This window comes from Bombyx mori, chromosome 25 (assembly GCF_030269925.1).
Source record: "Bombyx mori chromosome 25, ASM3026992v2".
Taxonomy (NCBI): domain Eukaryota; kingdom Metazoa; phylum Arthropoda; class Insecta; order Lepidoptera; family Bombycidae; genus Bombyx; species Bombyx mori.
The window spans coordinates 11281248-11299055 of NC_085131.1; the positions used below are offsets into that span (position 1 = coordinate 11281248).

A 17808-nucleotide genomic window follows, 5' to 3' on the forward strand; every position below is an offset into this window, starting at 1 on the left:
ACTGTCCCTAGAAACGCAGTGTAGATAAGCGCTGTGGTTTGTGTTAGTATGAATGGACTATGCTCCAATGTTTATTAGAACGAAAAATGTTCTTATTATCAATTCTGTGACTTTTTTTTTTGTTTTTTTTTTCATTACTTTGAATGTTATTATAATGACATTTCGATGATCCGATGAAAATTGTTCTTTAGTGGTTTTATTTCTAGAACCTTCCCATATAGATGTTACGAGTTTCCTTAGGAGCTAAGATATGAAAGATCAATGGGAGTAAGAACTGAAAATCTATTTATCATTTGCTTGAAACAAAAGGAAAATGATTATCACATTATTTGAAGATTGAGTTCGTGTTTCAAACACTTTAGTAATTTGACGAACGAATTAGTTAACGATCTATTTCATTCCGAATCGTTAATTTTTCAAGAGATAATATGTTTATATTTTTTTGTTTGTTTTTTTTTAAGTAATTAATTTATTAAAATTGCTTTATAGTTTCTTCCGAATTAAATATATAAAGAATATAAAACTCAAAATGACTAGGATGTTTTCAATAATTCACTGAAATTAATAATTAAAATAGTATAGTTATTATGATGAGAAATTTTTTTAGAAACATAAATTATTTTTAAATTCGAGAAAAAAATATTGCTTAAGTCGAAAGTTTATGAGAATCGCCACAGCTATCGTACAATAAATATTATTTGCCACACGCACTATTGATTGATCACACGCCCAATCTACGGTAATGCTACACATGCTAAACCAACGCTTGCATATAAATATATATTGGAAACGAACATTGAAAACTGAAGTGACAATAACTATGTTAAATATATTTTTCTATATTTAGTAAGTATGCTTTACTAAGGTATGCCTTTTGAGAAATAGTGTTCGGATTATATATAGGAGTGCATATTATGGGATCGCGTCTTTCCGATATGTCCTCAATGCGTACTTGGAGAGTAAAATGTTGTTATTTTTTTTAATGGACACAACATGTATAAAGGACCTCACATTTCTTAATATCAAAGGATAATTGAATGTTTAGTGAATGCAAAATCTATGGTAGTACATTAGAAACATCTAGAATTTTACTATCAATAAATAGTGAAGCTATTTGACGGAAAACGATTAAGGAAATGACATATTGTTTTTATAAAAAAATATCAAAACTGTCTATTAATATACAATGTAGCCATCATTATTAGTAAACAATTTATCTAGTCCGGTGTACCAAGCAAATCCCATTTTTTGTATTTTTTACAATAATTAAAGCCGTTTTTATAAATTTACCACGAAAATACTATGTAATTATAATAATTGAAGAAATACTAAATACAACTATACCGAATTAAACTGTGTCAAACTTAAAAGAAATAATTTTCCTCAGATGCCTTTTCGTCAAAAGCTTTGATGCTAAAAAAAAAAACAATGAAATATCACTTAAATTTTCAATGTACATTACTTGCAGAAGCCAAGATAGGTACCTACCTTACACCAAACACCATAACTTACGAACTATATATACAAATCTTATATACGCGATGGTCGAGTACAAATTAAATTCAATTTTTGTCCCTATCTAAATAATTAATATAATTTTAATTAATATTTTTCGTTATTATTATTATTTTTTATACATATTTCATACACATTGCACAGTACATACGTCCACGATATGACGTCATTATCCTCCAAATTGTACACTCGAGGACATTTTGTTGATTCGAATTTCAATAGTAACCTTTTTTTTTGAATTATCTTTTAAGTTGATCATCAGTTATATTGTAAATAGTACTTATAGATTTGAATGAAGAAGTCGCTGTTTTTTTCTCTCTTTTCTATACATTAATGTGTTTAGAATTTAAATGAACTTAATTTGTTTGTTTACTTAATAAAAGACATCAACGCGATACACAAACAAATATTAAGCTTATTATCTAAATATCGATAGATAAGCGAAACGAGCGATAACCGATAAGGTATCGATCGCATTACTTCCTCTGTTACACGCGTCCGTTACTACATGAGAACTAACTGCCGGCATGTTTTAAAAGTCCTAAAAGTCGGAGTGTACAAATTAGAGTCGAATATAATGACTATAAAGGACACTTTCTCGAAAGTTCGACATAAGATTTAGGCCTAGAATCGCGGGTCGGCGCTCGCCCTCAGCCTTCCGCGTGCACTAAACATCTATCTAGGAATGAAATGCACACAACGACGGACTCTTCGTTAACTCAAATATATACACAAATATACAGGGTCCTCGGGCGAGCGCGACCGCTCCGTAGGTAATATCACCAGAACACGTAACGCTCACTTGGAGTCCAATATCATTGATGAGATTGTCGGGTTGTGCGGCCCGGCGGCGGCTGCGGCGGCGGCTGGGCTATGGCGCGGCGGACTCGTCCTGCGGCACGCACCACGAGGGCGCGCGGCGGACGGCCTACGCCAGGGGGTATTGTCACAAGGGCGGCTGCGCGTGCGCGTGGTGATGGTGGTACAGCGGCGACTGGTAGTAGTTATCCGCCGGCGAGTGCCCGTATCCATAGTTCACGTCGTACATCTTGAGATCCGCCTTGGTGTCGGCGCCGGGCAGCAGGCGGGTGATGCTGAACGGGTGCTGCGCCGGCGCGTACCCGCTCGGCTCCTGCTTGAGCTGCGCGTAGTGCTCGAGGGCGAGCGGCGTGTGCTCCGGCAGACAGAGCTCGGGCGCGGCGTGCAGCTGGGCCAGGAGCTCGTCACGCATCTCCTTGTCCTCGCCGGGCCCGGGCGGCGCGCTCTTGTCGTGCCCGTGCTCGCCGCGCTTGTCGTGTGAGCCCCCGTGGTGTCCGTGCGTCTGCTGCGCCTTCTGGGCCTGTCTCAATGTCTCTTTCTTCTCGTCCTTGAATCGTTTCTGACGTCGCAAGAAACAACCGTTTTCGAACATGTTCCCGCTGTCAGGATGTAGCGTCCAAAAGGAACCTTTTCCGGGCTTGTCCGGCGTGCGCGGCACTTTCACAAAGCAGTCGTTGAAGGACAGCGAATGTCGGATCGAGTTCTGCCAGCGCTGCTGGTTTTGTCTGTAGAAAGGGAACAGATCCATGATGAACTGGTAGATTTCGGAGAGCGTCAGCATGCGTGAAGGATTATTCTGGATAGCCATCGTGATGAGCGATATGTAGGAGTACGGCGGCTTCGCGTGCGTGTAGGAGCGGCGGTACGTCTTGTCGTTGCGGGCCCGCTGCAGCGCTGAGGTGGGTGAGGCGGCCTCCTGCTCTCGCGGCAAGGAGCCGTAGGGCACGGCGCCGGCGCCGCCCATGCAGGAGGCCATGGTGCTGGGCGGCGAGTAGCCGACACTCGGGGAGCCCATACACGAGCCGCCCGCGACCATGTTGTTGGAGTATAGATTCGGATAGGGCTGCGCCGGCATGCAGCCCATACCGTTAACGTAGGGCGGCGCGAGGCCCGGCGACAGCGAGGACAGCGACGCCGACGTCGGCACGTCGCCGTACGAAAGCTTCTGCGAGATCATGGCTAGCGCATCACCCGCGCGTGCACGCCGGCCAGGGGCAAACACTCGCACTGATTGAAAGAGTAAATAGAAGCTAGGGGCCCGGGATCCCCTCCACCGTGTCGAGGATTGGTGCGGCGAGGGGCGGAGCGCCGAGGGCCCCGCCCCGCGACGCGCGCATCCCACCCCGCGCCCCACCCCCGCCCCGCAGGCACAGCTTCGCGCGCGACGCTCTCCGCTGCTAATAATACCGCAGTTCCAAACGATAAAAACATGGAATTATCATAAGTGCTTTACCAGGAATGTGTGCTTGTGTGCGGCATTAAGTTTATGCATTCTTGTCGAGTTACCGAATATCTCTAAGACACTACGACTGTGTTCGGAGCTGAGAACTCTGCTGGAAGAGTACATGATGTCTTTGTGTGAGTTTCGCTTCGGTGGGATTGTAGGCGTCGTGTCATAACTAATTAATTAACTTTTACGTAATTTTGTACGGAATTAGTATTTTGAGTACCTTGAGTTTTGAGGTTCGCGGGCGATCCGTTGGATACAGGCAGCGCAGGACCGATCTTTATGGCACGGCCTAGGGAAAGCTTATGTCCAACAGTGGACTCTGTGAGCCGATAGAATAGTTTCATCCATCGTTATGTTTCTGTAAGAAGACTGTTCTTACTGGTGGTAGGACCTCTTGTGAGTCCGCACGGGCCGGTACCACTACCCTGCTTATTTCTGCCGTGATGCGTTTCGGTTTGAAGGGTGAGGCAGCCGTTGTAGCTATACTGAGACTTTAGAACTTATATCTCAAGGTGGGTGGCGCATTTACGTTGTAGATGTCCATTGGCTCCAGTAACCACTTAACACCAGGTGGGCTGTGAGCTCGTCCACCCATCTAAGCAATAAAAAAAAAGATACATAATAGCGAACAGAAAAATCTAAAGACTCCTTTAGTCAAAAATGGCTCCTTTAGTCAGTTTTTTTAAATTAGAATTGTAAAGTATAACGTGAAAGCCATCGAACAATGATTGCTGTGCGACTTGCAAAGTTATATAAATTGTAAAATCTAAACTAATCAATTGTAAACTTGAACTAAAAGCTAAATCTTATCATTGAGTAGTTTAATCATATATTTTTTTATAATAGCAGCAAAACCACATCGATTTTGCAGGAAAAAAAAATTGCTATTACACCATTGTAACTCTTCGGACTTTATTTTTTTTTGCTTAAATGGGTGGACAAGCTCACAGCCCACCTGGTGTTAAGTGGTTACTGAAGCCCATATACATCTATAACGTAAATGCACCACCCATCTTGAGATATAAGTTCTTAGGTCTCAGTTTAGTTACAACGGCTGTTTCACCCTTCAAACCGAAAGCATTACAGCTTCACGGCAGAAATAAGCGAGGTGCATTTATGCATTTTCAAGTTCAGCTTAACAGATGAGCTACTCTTTTTTTTTTATTGCTTAGATGAGTGGATGAGCTCACAGCCCACCTGATGTTAAGTGGCTACTGGAGCCCAAAGACATCTTCAACGTAAATGCGCCACCCATCTTGAGATATAAGTTGTAAAGTCTCAAGTATAGTTACAACAGCTGCTCCACCCTTCAAACCGAAACGCATTACTGCTTCACGGCAGAAATAGGCAGGGTGGTGGTACCTACCCGTGCGGACTCACAAGAGGTCCTACCACCAGTAATTACACAAATTATAAATTTGCGAGTTTGATTTTTATTACACGATGTTATTCCTTCACCGTGGAAGTCAATCGTGAACAATTGTTGAGTACGTATTTCATTAGAAAAATTGGTACCCGCCTGAGATTCGAACACCGGTGCATCGCCTCGACAGTTATGCATCAGACGTTTTATCCATTAGGCCACGACGACTACTATTCTACTATTCACACTATAATCACGTTTGCGTTTTGTAAAATCTCATAATCGCCTTCGAGTATTAGAAAATTTGTTTACTTATTACCCAGTGATGTCTACATTAGATATAAACAAACAAATTAACTAATGAACTTAAACAAAAAAAAACTAAAATAAACAAATTACTTAACTGATACATTTACGACTAACGGTTTTCGGAGATAAGAGCATCTGTTAATTACGTTTTTAAGGTTTCTGTTAACAATAATGGAGTTTAAATCGAGAACTTAAGATTTTTATGACCTCTTAGATATTAATGATCGTCATCTCATTTAGTTAAGATATTAATGACCTTTCACTGATTTTGTTTTGAAAGTTTGGCAAACGTTCATAGTGAGGGTGGGATGTGTTTAACTAACTGCATTTCTTTTCGCATCTAACAACTAGAACAGTATTTTTTTATAATTGAATGATTACTGGTAGCTCGGAGGCCTTTGCAGTTTCACTAGCACAGGTGGGCGAGCAAAGGCTCAACCAGGAGGGGTGGGATTTGCTAACAACTGCCCGAGCACCTCCGAAGGAGATCTACCAACTCAAGAGCAATTGATTCGCGAATGAATCTACTACCGGATCGGAATCGCGACCGGCTGCGAAGATCCGGTGAGAAACTGAGCGGGCTGATGCATGGGTACTAGAACAGTCATCATTCTGATGTGATTAAAACTTCAAATACTTTATTTTTTATTGCTTTGGAAGGCAGATATAACGTTTTATCTGTTGGTGACAGCTTAACTTCGCTCATGGAAATTAACAATACAAATGACACAGCTTAGTGACACTGGTGGTAGGACCTCTTGTGAGTCCTCGCGGGTAGGTACCACCACCTCGCCTATTTCTGCCGTGATAATGCGTTTCGGTTTAAAGGGTGGGGCAGCCGTTGTAACTATACTTGAGACCTTAGAATTTATATCTCAAGGTGAGTGGCGCATTTACGTTGTAGATGTCTATGGGCTCCAGTAACCACTTAAACAAGCTCGTCCACGCATCTAAGCAATAAAAAAAAAAAAGTTGCAACAACCTGATACCTCAACACCGGGAGTTTTCCATCTTATTTTGGGCACCGGTAACCACTTAATATCAGGCGGGCCATCGTCTCGTCTGTCATCCGCGCCGATAAATGAAGATTATGGAGGTTCTTCAACGAAAAACCATCACCATCGACCATAGCTTTAATCACAAGTGAAAATAGCTTAAAGTATTTTTTTATCAAAAAAATATCTCTCTGTACGAGAGAGCTTAACTACTTGTTTTTCTTTGTATACAAAAAAATCGTTAGTAAAATAGTGAAAGCAAATTAACATATTCTCCGAACGACAAAAACCAGTCATTATTTTGGATAGTAAGAATACTCGAATACGCAAAAATAAAGAAATATAATGGAAAAGCTCAAGCAATACAAAGTTAATGGTAAGCTTTTCCAAGTAAGTGGTGGTACATTATGTCAATCTTTTTATGTATTATCTATGTATGAATACTTAAATGGAAAGAGATAATGTTACCGAGTACCGGTATGGAGAAAGAAGGAGGGCAATATAAGGGTACATTCTATTTTGGACTTTGTTTCTCGGAGCATTTATTTTACTGTGATTAATCTTTTCTAACAGTTACAATTCGTGTTGTTGCTTCAAAAAACAGAGTACATCTTCCAACAAGTCTTAAGGTTATTGGAGTCGATCAGTTCATAATGTCTGCTCGTATTTTGATTTTTACTGGTAAGTGTTACTATGAGTCCGTATAAGCAAGCACCCAACCACAGAGAGAGCTATTATAAAAAATTCAGACTTAAGCCTCATATATTGAGATGGGTGTCATTTACTTGCCTGATACCCAATTTATATTAGGTGGGCCTTTGGATTGTAGATTAATTTAAAGTGTAATAAAATCAATAAACTCACCTAATTATAATTTTTATGTTCCTATGCTGGTGACCTTGGGAGGCCATTTCAGCGTAGCCCTAACTAGTAGGTGAGCTCACGGAGCTCAAACCTGACGACGTTGCTAACACTAACCCTAATATGAGCAGTGCTTTGCAGAATCTACCACCGGATCGGAAACGCGATCCACTGAGAAACTAAGAAGATCCGACCAGAAACTCAATGGGCTAAAGTGTTTTTTTTTTACGTTTCCCGGACTTATCTACAGGTATATCTGTTTGAAATGTTTTTATCATAGCGTTTAATATATAAAGTGCAAAGTGGAGTAAGACTGTCGCTGCGACACCGGATCCGAGCTAATGGTGGATGCGTGTACCGCGCCCTGTGCAACCCGAGCCGACTTTACCGGCTACTTTCCACATACACGCGGCGATGTGTTACTGGATTTCACATTACTTAGTTTCACTCCTATCGTACGATAAGTACATAAATATATGAAGCTAATGAAAAATATTTTGTTCCCTCAGATCCAGACATCTTTCGTCCCATTGCCGGCGAATTACTGGTGATAGGACCTCTTGTGAGTCCGCAAGGGTAGCTACCACCACCCCGCCTATTTCTGCCGTGAAGCAGTAATGCGTTTCGGTTTGAAGGGTGGAGCACCCGTTGTAACTATACTGAGACCTCAGAACTTGTATCGGACCAGTAACCACTTAACACCAGGGTGGGCTGTGAGCTCGTCCACCTAATCATACAATAAAAAAAAGAATGTAGAATCTTACATTATTTTTTAATAGTTGTAGATCGTGTTGTAAGCTCGCTCGAGTAGTAAGACCGTCTTGTTTATTTTCGATGCCAGGAAATCATATGTAATTTCCAGCTTGAAAGATTCGACCATCGCTTTTTCCCCTACTTATACGCTGATAGCCTAAGGGGCTATTCTAGTTACGCGCGGACGGGTAAGTGAGCTCACGGGCTCAAACTGAGAGAATTTGCTAACACTAGCCCTAGCAAGAGCAGCGCTTCGCAGAATCTACCACCGGATCAGAATTGCGACTCACTGAGAAGATCCGGCGAGAAACTCAGTGGGTGAGCCAATCACTCCAATATAGACTTCATTCTCGTGCTTCAAAGTGAACGGCGGTATTTTCATTACAATATATTTAAGCTTCTTAATGAACCGTGAGCTTATTCAGTCAGTCAATGTATAATTGGCAATGTTAGAGGTACGTACAGCCAAGACGTCACATATCCACATAATCATAAAGTTTGGGAATTATTGTCATAGGTTATTATGGTAATACATATTATGTCCGCTTGTCGATCAAAATATATGGGGAGGGAAAAGAAGCGAGATCTTTATTATCCTTTGGACGCGAATACCGAAGACCTGATGTTAAGTGATTACAGACACTTGTGAACATCAGACCGTGCAAATCAAAAATAACTCGTTTCGAAACTCGTTTGAAGAATATCTATAACAGCACTGAGAAGAAATGATCAGAGCGTAATTTTGCGTATCTAAGCGTTAACCTACTCCTATCTACTCTCAAAATATTCCTTCTTTCCCATAACAAAAGAAATAAAATACCGACTTAGAGAAGAAAAATCTCCGTAGTTCAACGAAGACCAAGATTATCCACATTCCAGCCGACCCGGTCAATATAAGTCACTCAGAAGTAATTTGTACATAGGAGCTCCGATCCAACGACCGAAACGCGTACAGAAAGATTGAAAAGGAAATCACAAAAAGGTATCCGAATTCACGAGTCGATATCATAAGCTATAGGTAGGTATACAAAAGATTCCACAACGAGCATTATCATGTGCAAACGAAACAATTAATTGCCCCGAGTCAGCCGAAATGTCTTCCGACAAACAAAGCTAATTAGGACGCCCTAATCACAAGCAAACAGACTCTTGTACTTGGATAAAGTTCAACCTACATACGGATACTTAATTAATAAGTAATATTGAGCGTAAATTAGAACCGATCCAGGCCGTAAATGTAATGCCGCTTAGGTATTACTGGTGGTAGGACCTCTTGTGAGTCCGCGCGGGTGGGTACCACCACCCTGCCTATTTCTGCAGTGAAGCAGTAATGCGTTTCGGTTTGAAGGGTGGGGCAGCCGTTGTAACTATACTTGAGACCTTAGAACTTATATCTCAAGGTGGGTGGCGCATTTACGTCGTAAATGTCTGTGGGCTCCAGTAACCACTTAACACCAGGTGGGCTGTGAGCTCGTCCACTCAACTAGCAATAAAAAAAACGGCCTCTATAGCTACGACTTAAGCAATATTCCCTTCACGGTTTTGTCACTTCTGCCACTTCTGCTGTTTATGCCGGATGGACCATTTTCTGGGGGCTGGGCGCATTGAATTCGCACAGGTAAGAACCACCTTACGATCTATTACTGCGTTTAAATAGGAATCGTATATGACAGATAAGCATTACTAAATAAGATTGTAGTGTATTGTATAGCCTTTCAGCCGTCGACATGATCCACATGGTGTTAAGTGGCAATTGAAGCCTATAGACATAACTACGGAATGCCGCCAGCTACGTTGCGAGATTAGGTCGAAATATCAATCATGTTTACAAGTACGCTCTACCACTAATTAAGATTTTGTATTCAAGTTTAACAATATTTGCTATGTGTATGTGCATTACTTTAATTCTCATGTTGTATTTGTTATTTTAGTTATTTGTTCTACACACACTCATCACTTTTAATTATTATTCTCATAATCCTCTCGCAGGTCTGCTGGAAGAGATTTCTTAAAGAAATAAGCAGCGCCTTTGTACATAATTTTCCTATTATTCTGTACTATGTCATCTTTTCTGTGTGTACATAAATAAATAAATAAATAATAAAATAAAATATTGAGATTGTTGGGGTCGGAGGCCCATTTAATTCGTGTAATCGACGGCAATTGAAGTTCGCTGCTTCAATGATCAGTGATAGATCTAGGCTTGATACCGCTCTAAGCCCTATTTATCGCGCCCCCTTAATGATAGAATTATTTTTATTAATTATGATCCAATATTTTTATATTAAATCTATACATATAAATAAAATTGGAGTGTCTGTTTGTAATATTGAAATAACCGCTTTTTACTACATGTATATGAATATACATTTTTTTTCCTACCTAAGCTGATTGATAGCCTTGAGAGGCTATTTCAGCGTAGCCTTATCTAGTAGGTGAGATCACGGGATTCAAACCGGAAGTGTTGCTAACACTGGCCCTAGCAAGAGCCGTGCTTCGCAGAATCTACCACTTGATCGGAAACGCGACCCACTGAGAAGATCCGGCGAGAAACTCAGTAGGCTGTGTCTATGAGTTAATTTGTTCGTCGAGCCCTTCGTCGCAAGCGATGGGTTCGACGAGGACGGTGACCAGTGCTTGCGGTACCTAGAAGCACCATTAATGGATCGGGAGCATCCGTAATGACGAGTTTTGGGCGACGTCGACATACCACAGCCGTAAGACGAAACCAACTCAGCGGGAAAAACAATAGAATATATTTTATTTATTACTGAAATATTTGTTATTATTTCCTTCTGCGAATCAGCTCAGCGTTTCAACTTAGAGAGAAACAGGCGCTGTACAATCTTGTCTCTTACATCACTATTGGGATTTGAAACTTGATGAACCGAAAGAGCTATACTAGAAAGAAACAAGCAACATATAGTTTAGGATCACGAGAAAATTAAAATTATGTAATCATCCTAATCTTTAAAAGAGATTCTACTTCTATTAGGTATGAATTCCATCCTTTTTTTATTGCCCGAGCACGCAGACGAGCATGCAGCCCACCTGATGGAAAGTGGCTACCGTCGCTCATGGATGCCAGCAATGCCAGGGGCAGAGCCAAGCAGCTACCTACCGCAAATACCTTACCATATACCTTTATACTAGATATGCCCCATGAGTTCTTCTGCATTAAGTTTGTAATTCAAAAAGAATGAATCTACATTATCCTGCGATAAGGAGTTGCTTGGATCTGACTTTCTCTCTGATTCATAAACTACCTATCGATTTAAAATTCGTTCTTTTGGTACATAAAATCCAAAGGCTTTCGTAACCACTTAACAACAAACGGGTTGACCATCATCATCAGCCTACAGCAGTCCACTACTGGACATAGCCCTCTCCAATTGTTCGCCACTGAGCATGATCCTCGGCTTCTCTCATCCAGTTCCTGTCAGTCAGCCCTGCACAGATCATCACTCCACCGAGCCTGAGGGCGTCCTGCACTGCGTTTTCCAGTTCGCGGTCTCCACTCAAGAACGCGTTTACCCCAACGGTTATCGGTTGTCCGGCTAATATGGCCAGCCCATTGCCACTTCAGTTTACTAATTCGCTGTGCTATGTCTATTACTTTGATTCTCTGTCGGATCACCTCGTTCCGTGGTGGACCGGTATGTGCTAAAAAAGAGTGCTGTTCAAATAATGAGGATTTTTCAATTATGTAGCGAAACTGACATTAATCTGATGGTAATAAAAATATAAAATCGTGATATAATAATTTTTAATCATAATTTTAGATTAAAATATTTATTTCTTTATTATTTTCAACTAATACAAATAATTTAAAGTCTATTTCTCACGTTCACGAAATTCTTAAACAAACCTGCCGCTAAAAGGGATTGTATTAAGATAACAAAACAATCGTTTGCACCATAACAAGTGGAACAATTGCAATTGGATTATCTAGTATTTTGACAGGAAGGAACAGGTAACATGGGTTGCCAGACAAAGAAGTAAAAAGATCACACTTTCTATTATTTTTTATGCGAAATAACGCACTTTTGAAACTTAGTCTTTTTTCTCTAGAAGTTTAAACTAGCCCCATGCCCATGATATTAAAAGATTACTAGAATTTATAGACATTACATGCAAATGATTTATATATAAGCTATTGCATATGCCTTTCGAAGTGAACGACAAAAGGAAGATCTTCCACCGAGCGGGTGAAATTGCTCGGTAGACCGACGGTCCGAATGTTGTTGTTCGGAACTTGTATATATATAAGCTTATCTTGAAAATGTAATTAGCAAGATGCAGGCATCTGTCAAATATCTTGTGTTGTATGATGGCTACCGTCATACATCATAGCATTACATATTACCTATGTGCCAGCGGTTTACTGGTGGTAAGACCTCTTGTGAGTCCGCCCGGGTAGGTACCACCACCCCTGCCTATTTCTGCCGTGAAGCAGTAATGCGTCTCGGTTTGAAGGGTGGAGCAGCCGTTGTAACTATAGTTGAGACCTTAGAACTTATATCACAGGGTGGGTGGCGCATTTACGTCGTAGATGTCTATGGGCTCCAGTAACCAGTTAATACCAGGTCCAGGTGGAACTCGTCCATCGATCTAAGCAATAAAAAAAAAGAAAAAAAAAGTGCATTTCTCAGTCATTTTTCAAACGCGGTAATGTGTGAACATAACAGATACCAGATTGTTAGTAATTCGTCGACAGAGGCATTGCTTTACAAAGCCGAAATTAGTTGTTTAATCCTTCCCAAAGTTCAATATGCAGTATTTATTGCGATAAAAAATAAGTACTGTTAATTTGTTAATAAAGTATACTTTATAGAGTATTAAAAAAAACTTATTTATTTAACAAGTTTAAAGAAAAATGTGGAATTGTATTTTTATTATTCGTATTTTCCGCAAAATTACTTAAGGATTCCTTAGTTGTAATTAGATTTTAATCTTGATGTAGGTATTTGATCGTATTATTCGAAACAATCAATATGTACTGGTGGTAGGACCTCTTGAGAGTCCGCGCGGGTAGGTACCACAACCTTGCTTATTTCTGCCGTGAAGCAGTAATGCGTTCCGGTTTGAAGGTTGGGGCAGCGGTTGTAACTAGGTATACATGAGACCTTAGAACTTATGTTTCAAGGTGGGTGGCGCCTTTACGTTGTAGATGTCTATGGGCTCTAGTAACCACTTAACACCAGGTGGGCTGTGAGCTCGTCCAACAATGTAAGCAATAAAAAAAATTAAAAAATCCAATGAAACTTTTTGGTAAAAATTTAATTTTCCAATTCAAATTTTGCTCAAGTACAAGTGAATTTCTACCACACTAATAAATGGATGGATGAAGCTTATCAATTTCTTCAAATAAATCACATAGGTAAAACTCATTAACCGTAGACGGTACGATTTTTATAGTTTTTATACTTTTCAAAAGAATATGCTCCATACGACGCATGATGGTGAGAGGTCACTTTCCCTCATGGATGCAGTGGAAACCACCGCCAATCGTATTAATGGTACTATGATGAAGAGTTTCCGTGAAAAGTCGCTTTGGAGGAAACGAGACAAAGGTCTTATCTTCCACCGAGCTTGGTAGACTAACGGTCTGAATTTTATTAGAAACTAGCTGACCTGGCAGACTTCATAGTACCTCAATCGATAAATAAAATAACTAAACTTTTGTATAAAATAAACTTAAAACAAACAAAAGGAATCGGTCCGACGGGGCCACACATCAAAGGAAAAAAAAAATTGTTATATTTATTTAATTCGGAGCATTTTCATATTTATTTACCTTTTAAACCTTTTCTGGACTTCCACAAATAATTCAAGACCGAAATTAGCCAAAACTGTTCAGCCGTTCTCGAGTTTTAGCGAGACTAACGAACAGCAATTCGTTTTTATATATATAGATATCGTTAGCACGATTCAGGCATCGGTAAATTATCGTCTGTTGTATAATAGCTACTGCTACATAAATCTACAGTACCACAACAGCCGTATTTAATTACAATCACATTCGGATCGAACAAATAAAGCATATTCGTCACTAAACATGTTATTAGATTTTGCAACAACAAAAATTCACACTTCTGCCGATATTATTTTTTTTGCCCGAACCACCCAGAGCCTAGACGAACTTAAGTAGACAGTTCACCATAACATCACGTAACGCTTCGACAGAGGCTTCCTTCATTCAAAACTACATCCTACCTTTGTCACTCAAAGATCGAGTAGATTCCGACGTGAGTTTCCCAACATTTTAGTGTTAGCGCTTAGTAAGATAGCATTGTCACGTATCCATAAAAAAAAAACACCCAACAATCAAAACAATTCAATAATTATAATTGAATATATTAATCTAGACTAATATATAAATCTACAATGGTTTTTACGGATGTTCCGTTATAACTACTGAACCATGCATCCGATTGACTTGAAACTCAATGTAGAAAATACATGTACCTAATGAATAGGCTAATATTTATATGAGTGTTGGACTCCCTAATAATAATGACAATAAATAATAATCTTAATTTTAAATGCCCAGCGGAACGGGCGAGTACGGCTAGTTTCTAATAAAACAATGCCTTTACGTTTTGACGACGCGTCATTAATTTTGTTCATGATAACTAAAATTAAAATGTAGTAAAAGTAGAAATAGTTTTCTTCAGGATTTTAGACGGTGGCTAAATCATTAATTTAATACATTGTTACAAATATATTCTTCATAAATCTTCACGTATGAAATATTACATGTAAGTATTAACATAAAGTTATCGGGATACAGAGTTGTAATTTAATCGGTAATCTATACGTATAATTAAAATTGGAGTGTCTGTTTGTAATATTGAAATAACCGCTTTTTAGTACATGCTTTTTAGTACGTACCTACACCAAAATAACATTTTTTACAATTTCTGTCTGTCTGTCTGTCTGTTGTTTGTTCCGGCTAATCTCTGAAACGGCTCGACCGATTTTGATGAGACTTTCACTAATAGGTAGCTGATGATATAAGGAATAACTTAGGCTACTTTTTTTAGACTAGCTTCGCCCCGCGGCGTCACCCGCGGTACAAGAATAATCGCAGGTAACATCGCGGGACTCAGCTAACAATTATAAAATTTAATGTTTCCGAAGCGAAGCATGGGCGGGTCACTAGTAATTTATTAGATTCGTTGATGAAATTTCACTGGAAACCATCTCCTCGAAGATACATCGAAACCTGCAGAGACGAAAACTTTCACGGATATCGCAAGCGGGTATTGCTAAAGTTCTTCTCGTGGGAGGGACATCTTTCTGATTTTTTTCAGTTTTCTCTCTTCTCAACGTTCTGAAAAGGATTTACATCAAAATAACTTAGACGCTTTTGTCATAGAAATTTTAATGGATTTATCTTAAGGATACCAGTATTAAAGGCTAAAACCCATTAGCTGACCACACACAAATCAGTGCAGGTTCATGTATAGAAGGTGAAATTTCCAAAGAAGGCACCTCCGACCGCGTACAAACGACATTAACACAACGCTTAGGCCAATGTCTCTCAAACTTTATAATAAATCCAAATCTAATGTAATGTGTACATCTCTATATATAAAAATGAATTGCTGTTCGTTAGTCTCGCTAAAACTCGAGAACGGCTGAACCGATTTGGCTAATTTTGGTCTCGAATTATTCGTGGAAGTCCAGATAAGATTTAAATAAATATGAAAATGCTCGGAATTATATAAAAAACAAACAATTTTGTTTTTCCTTTGATGTGTCAGACGGATTCCTTTTGTTTGTTTTAAGTTAATTTTATACAAAAGCTTAGTCTTTTATTTATCGATTGAGGTACTACGAAGTATGCCGTATCAGCTAGTTATTAATAATATTTTTGGGAACCAGAAGTGAAATATTATTTAAAAAAAAATACAATTACTCTCCAAAGAGGATTTTAAGTAACACTATTTCACAATAAGATTTGTCTACACTCAGATCGTATGATCTAGGTACAATTTTAAGACAATCAAAGTGAAAGGAAATGTGTGAAAGTGAAGGAATCAAGCAGTAAAATGGAACGGACTTACAAACAACACAGAGTCAAACCGACAGAGCTTTTATAGGCAGCGACAAGCTACCCAGCATCCAACAATATATAAAAAGCCACTTCCACTAATGGGTATTGGTATGGATATTGGCCTAACTTGGTATTTTCCATAGAATTATATACTGTTTATACATTTTAAGAAAATAATAATCTTTATAGTTTTTGTTAAATGTATTGTCATAGCATCGCATGTTGTTACTGTAAATTATTGTCATGTACTGCACGATCTGAATTAATTGTAACTATTTTAATGTTCTCATTTAAGTGAATTTATGTAATTCTTTTGAGAATAAAAAATACATATCGTTAACCCGAATTATGGAACATTTTGAATCCTCAACTTTTCCCGCCGACTATGAAGCATATATCGATATATGTACATATGCACATCATACAGCCTAACAGAATGAAAAATATCTATCCAATTATTCGATATATAATACAGAATTCTTAAATACGAATATAATTTATTTATCAAAAAAATCTACTTTCTGTAACAATCTACTGCCGTTGCCCGGAAATTATTACGGAAATTGGCAATAAACAAGGCTTGGTTTATGTTTATCTACAATTTATTTTTATTATGAATTTTACTAATATGACAGAGTCATGCTTCCATTTCTTCCTTCCTTTCCCTTTATAATAAGGAAAACAGTTTGAGAAACGACGTCCCGACAAATTAACACAACTACCCACAGACGGCCATTAGAACTCGCGCCCACTCACACAAAAAACTCGTATGAGAAAAACGAAAATATCCCTTAAAATATTTAAGGAAAGAATCGATAAGTGGCCGCCACTCGTTGACTTGAACACGAAGGAATTTACCACTGACAACTGACAATGTTATTAACACATTGCTTTTTGCATCAATGAGATTTCAGAACTTCATATTTTCGGAAAGATTATTTATAAGAAATCGATTTTCTCAGTAACTAAAGTAGAACTTAAAGTTTGGACATATTACATTCATAGTTCATACGTAAATAGACATCTTATCTGACGCCACGAAGGCCTTACAAATGACATTCGGTCGAGGGCGCTACCGGTTTAGTATGAACTCTGATTCCATTCAATGGTCTGGAAGCTCTTGAATTCAATTATTACTTCAAGTGAAGTTCATTCAAGTTCATTCAAGTGAAGTTCATAACGGCCGTCTGGTGTAGTGGTAAGTGACATGGTCACTACACAAGGGGGTCGCGGGTTCGAATCCCGCCAAGGGAAGATATTTGTATGATAAATATAAATGTCTTTTCCAGGGTTATGGATGTATATTAAATATGTGTATGTGTAAAATAAAAATCTTATATTTATTTCCGTTATCTGGTACCTGTAACACAAGTTCTTTACGAACTTATCACGGGACCAGTTAACGTGGCGTGACTGTTAGTAAATATTTATTTATTATTTATATTTATTATTATTTATATATTCACGTGTAATTATTGTTTTTTTTTTTGTATTTCGTCGTTATCTGACCAAAGTCTGTTATGTGCACTTTATGAGATTTTTACTTTTTGACCTTTTCGTATAGTTCACAGCCCTATCTACCGTATAAAAAAAACTGTTATGTGTCTACTGTCTTTAACTTTAATATTTATCTTTTTTTTATTGCTTAGATGGGTGGACGAGCTCACAGCCCACCTGGTGT

The 17808-nt window shown here is 38.9% G+C and overlaps 1 protein-coding gene and 1 long non-coding RNA gene across 2 annotated transcripts; one reads left to right on the top strand and one right to left on the bottom strand.

The window, feature by feature from the left end:
• Positions 1–466: 466 nt before the first annotated feature.
• Positions 467–3546, bottom strand: SGF1 (silk gland factor-1). The gene is given in 1 exon segment (NM_001043864.1): positions 467–3546. A coding segment is annotated over 1 exon segment (1050 nt). The 5' UTR covers positions 3512–3546; the 3' UTR covers positions 467–2461.
• A 156-nt stretch (positions 3547–3702) lies between these two features.
• LOC134201420 (uncharacterized) lies at positions 3703–10841 on the top strand. The gene is made up of 2 exons (XR_009976705.1): positions 3703–3912; positions 7454–10841. It is a non-coding gene; the product is annotated as an uncharacterized LOC134201420 (long non-coding RNA).
• The last annotated feature ends 6967 nt before the right edge of the window (positions 10842–17808 follow it).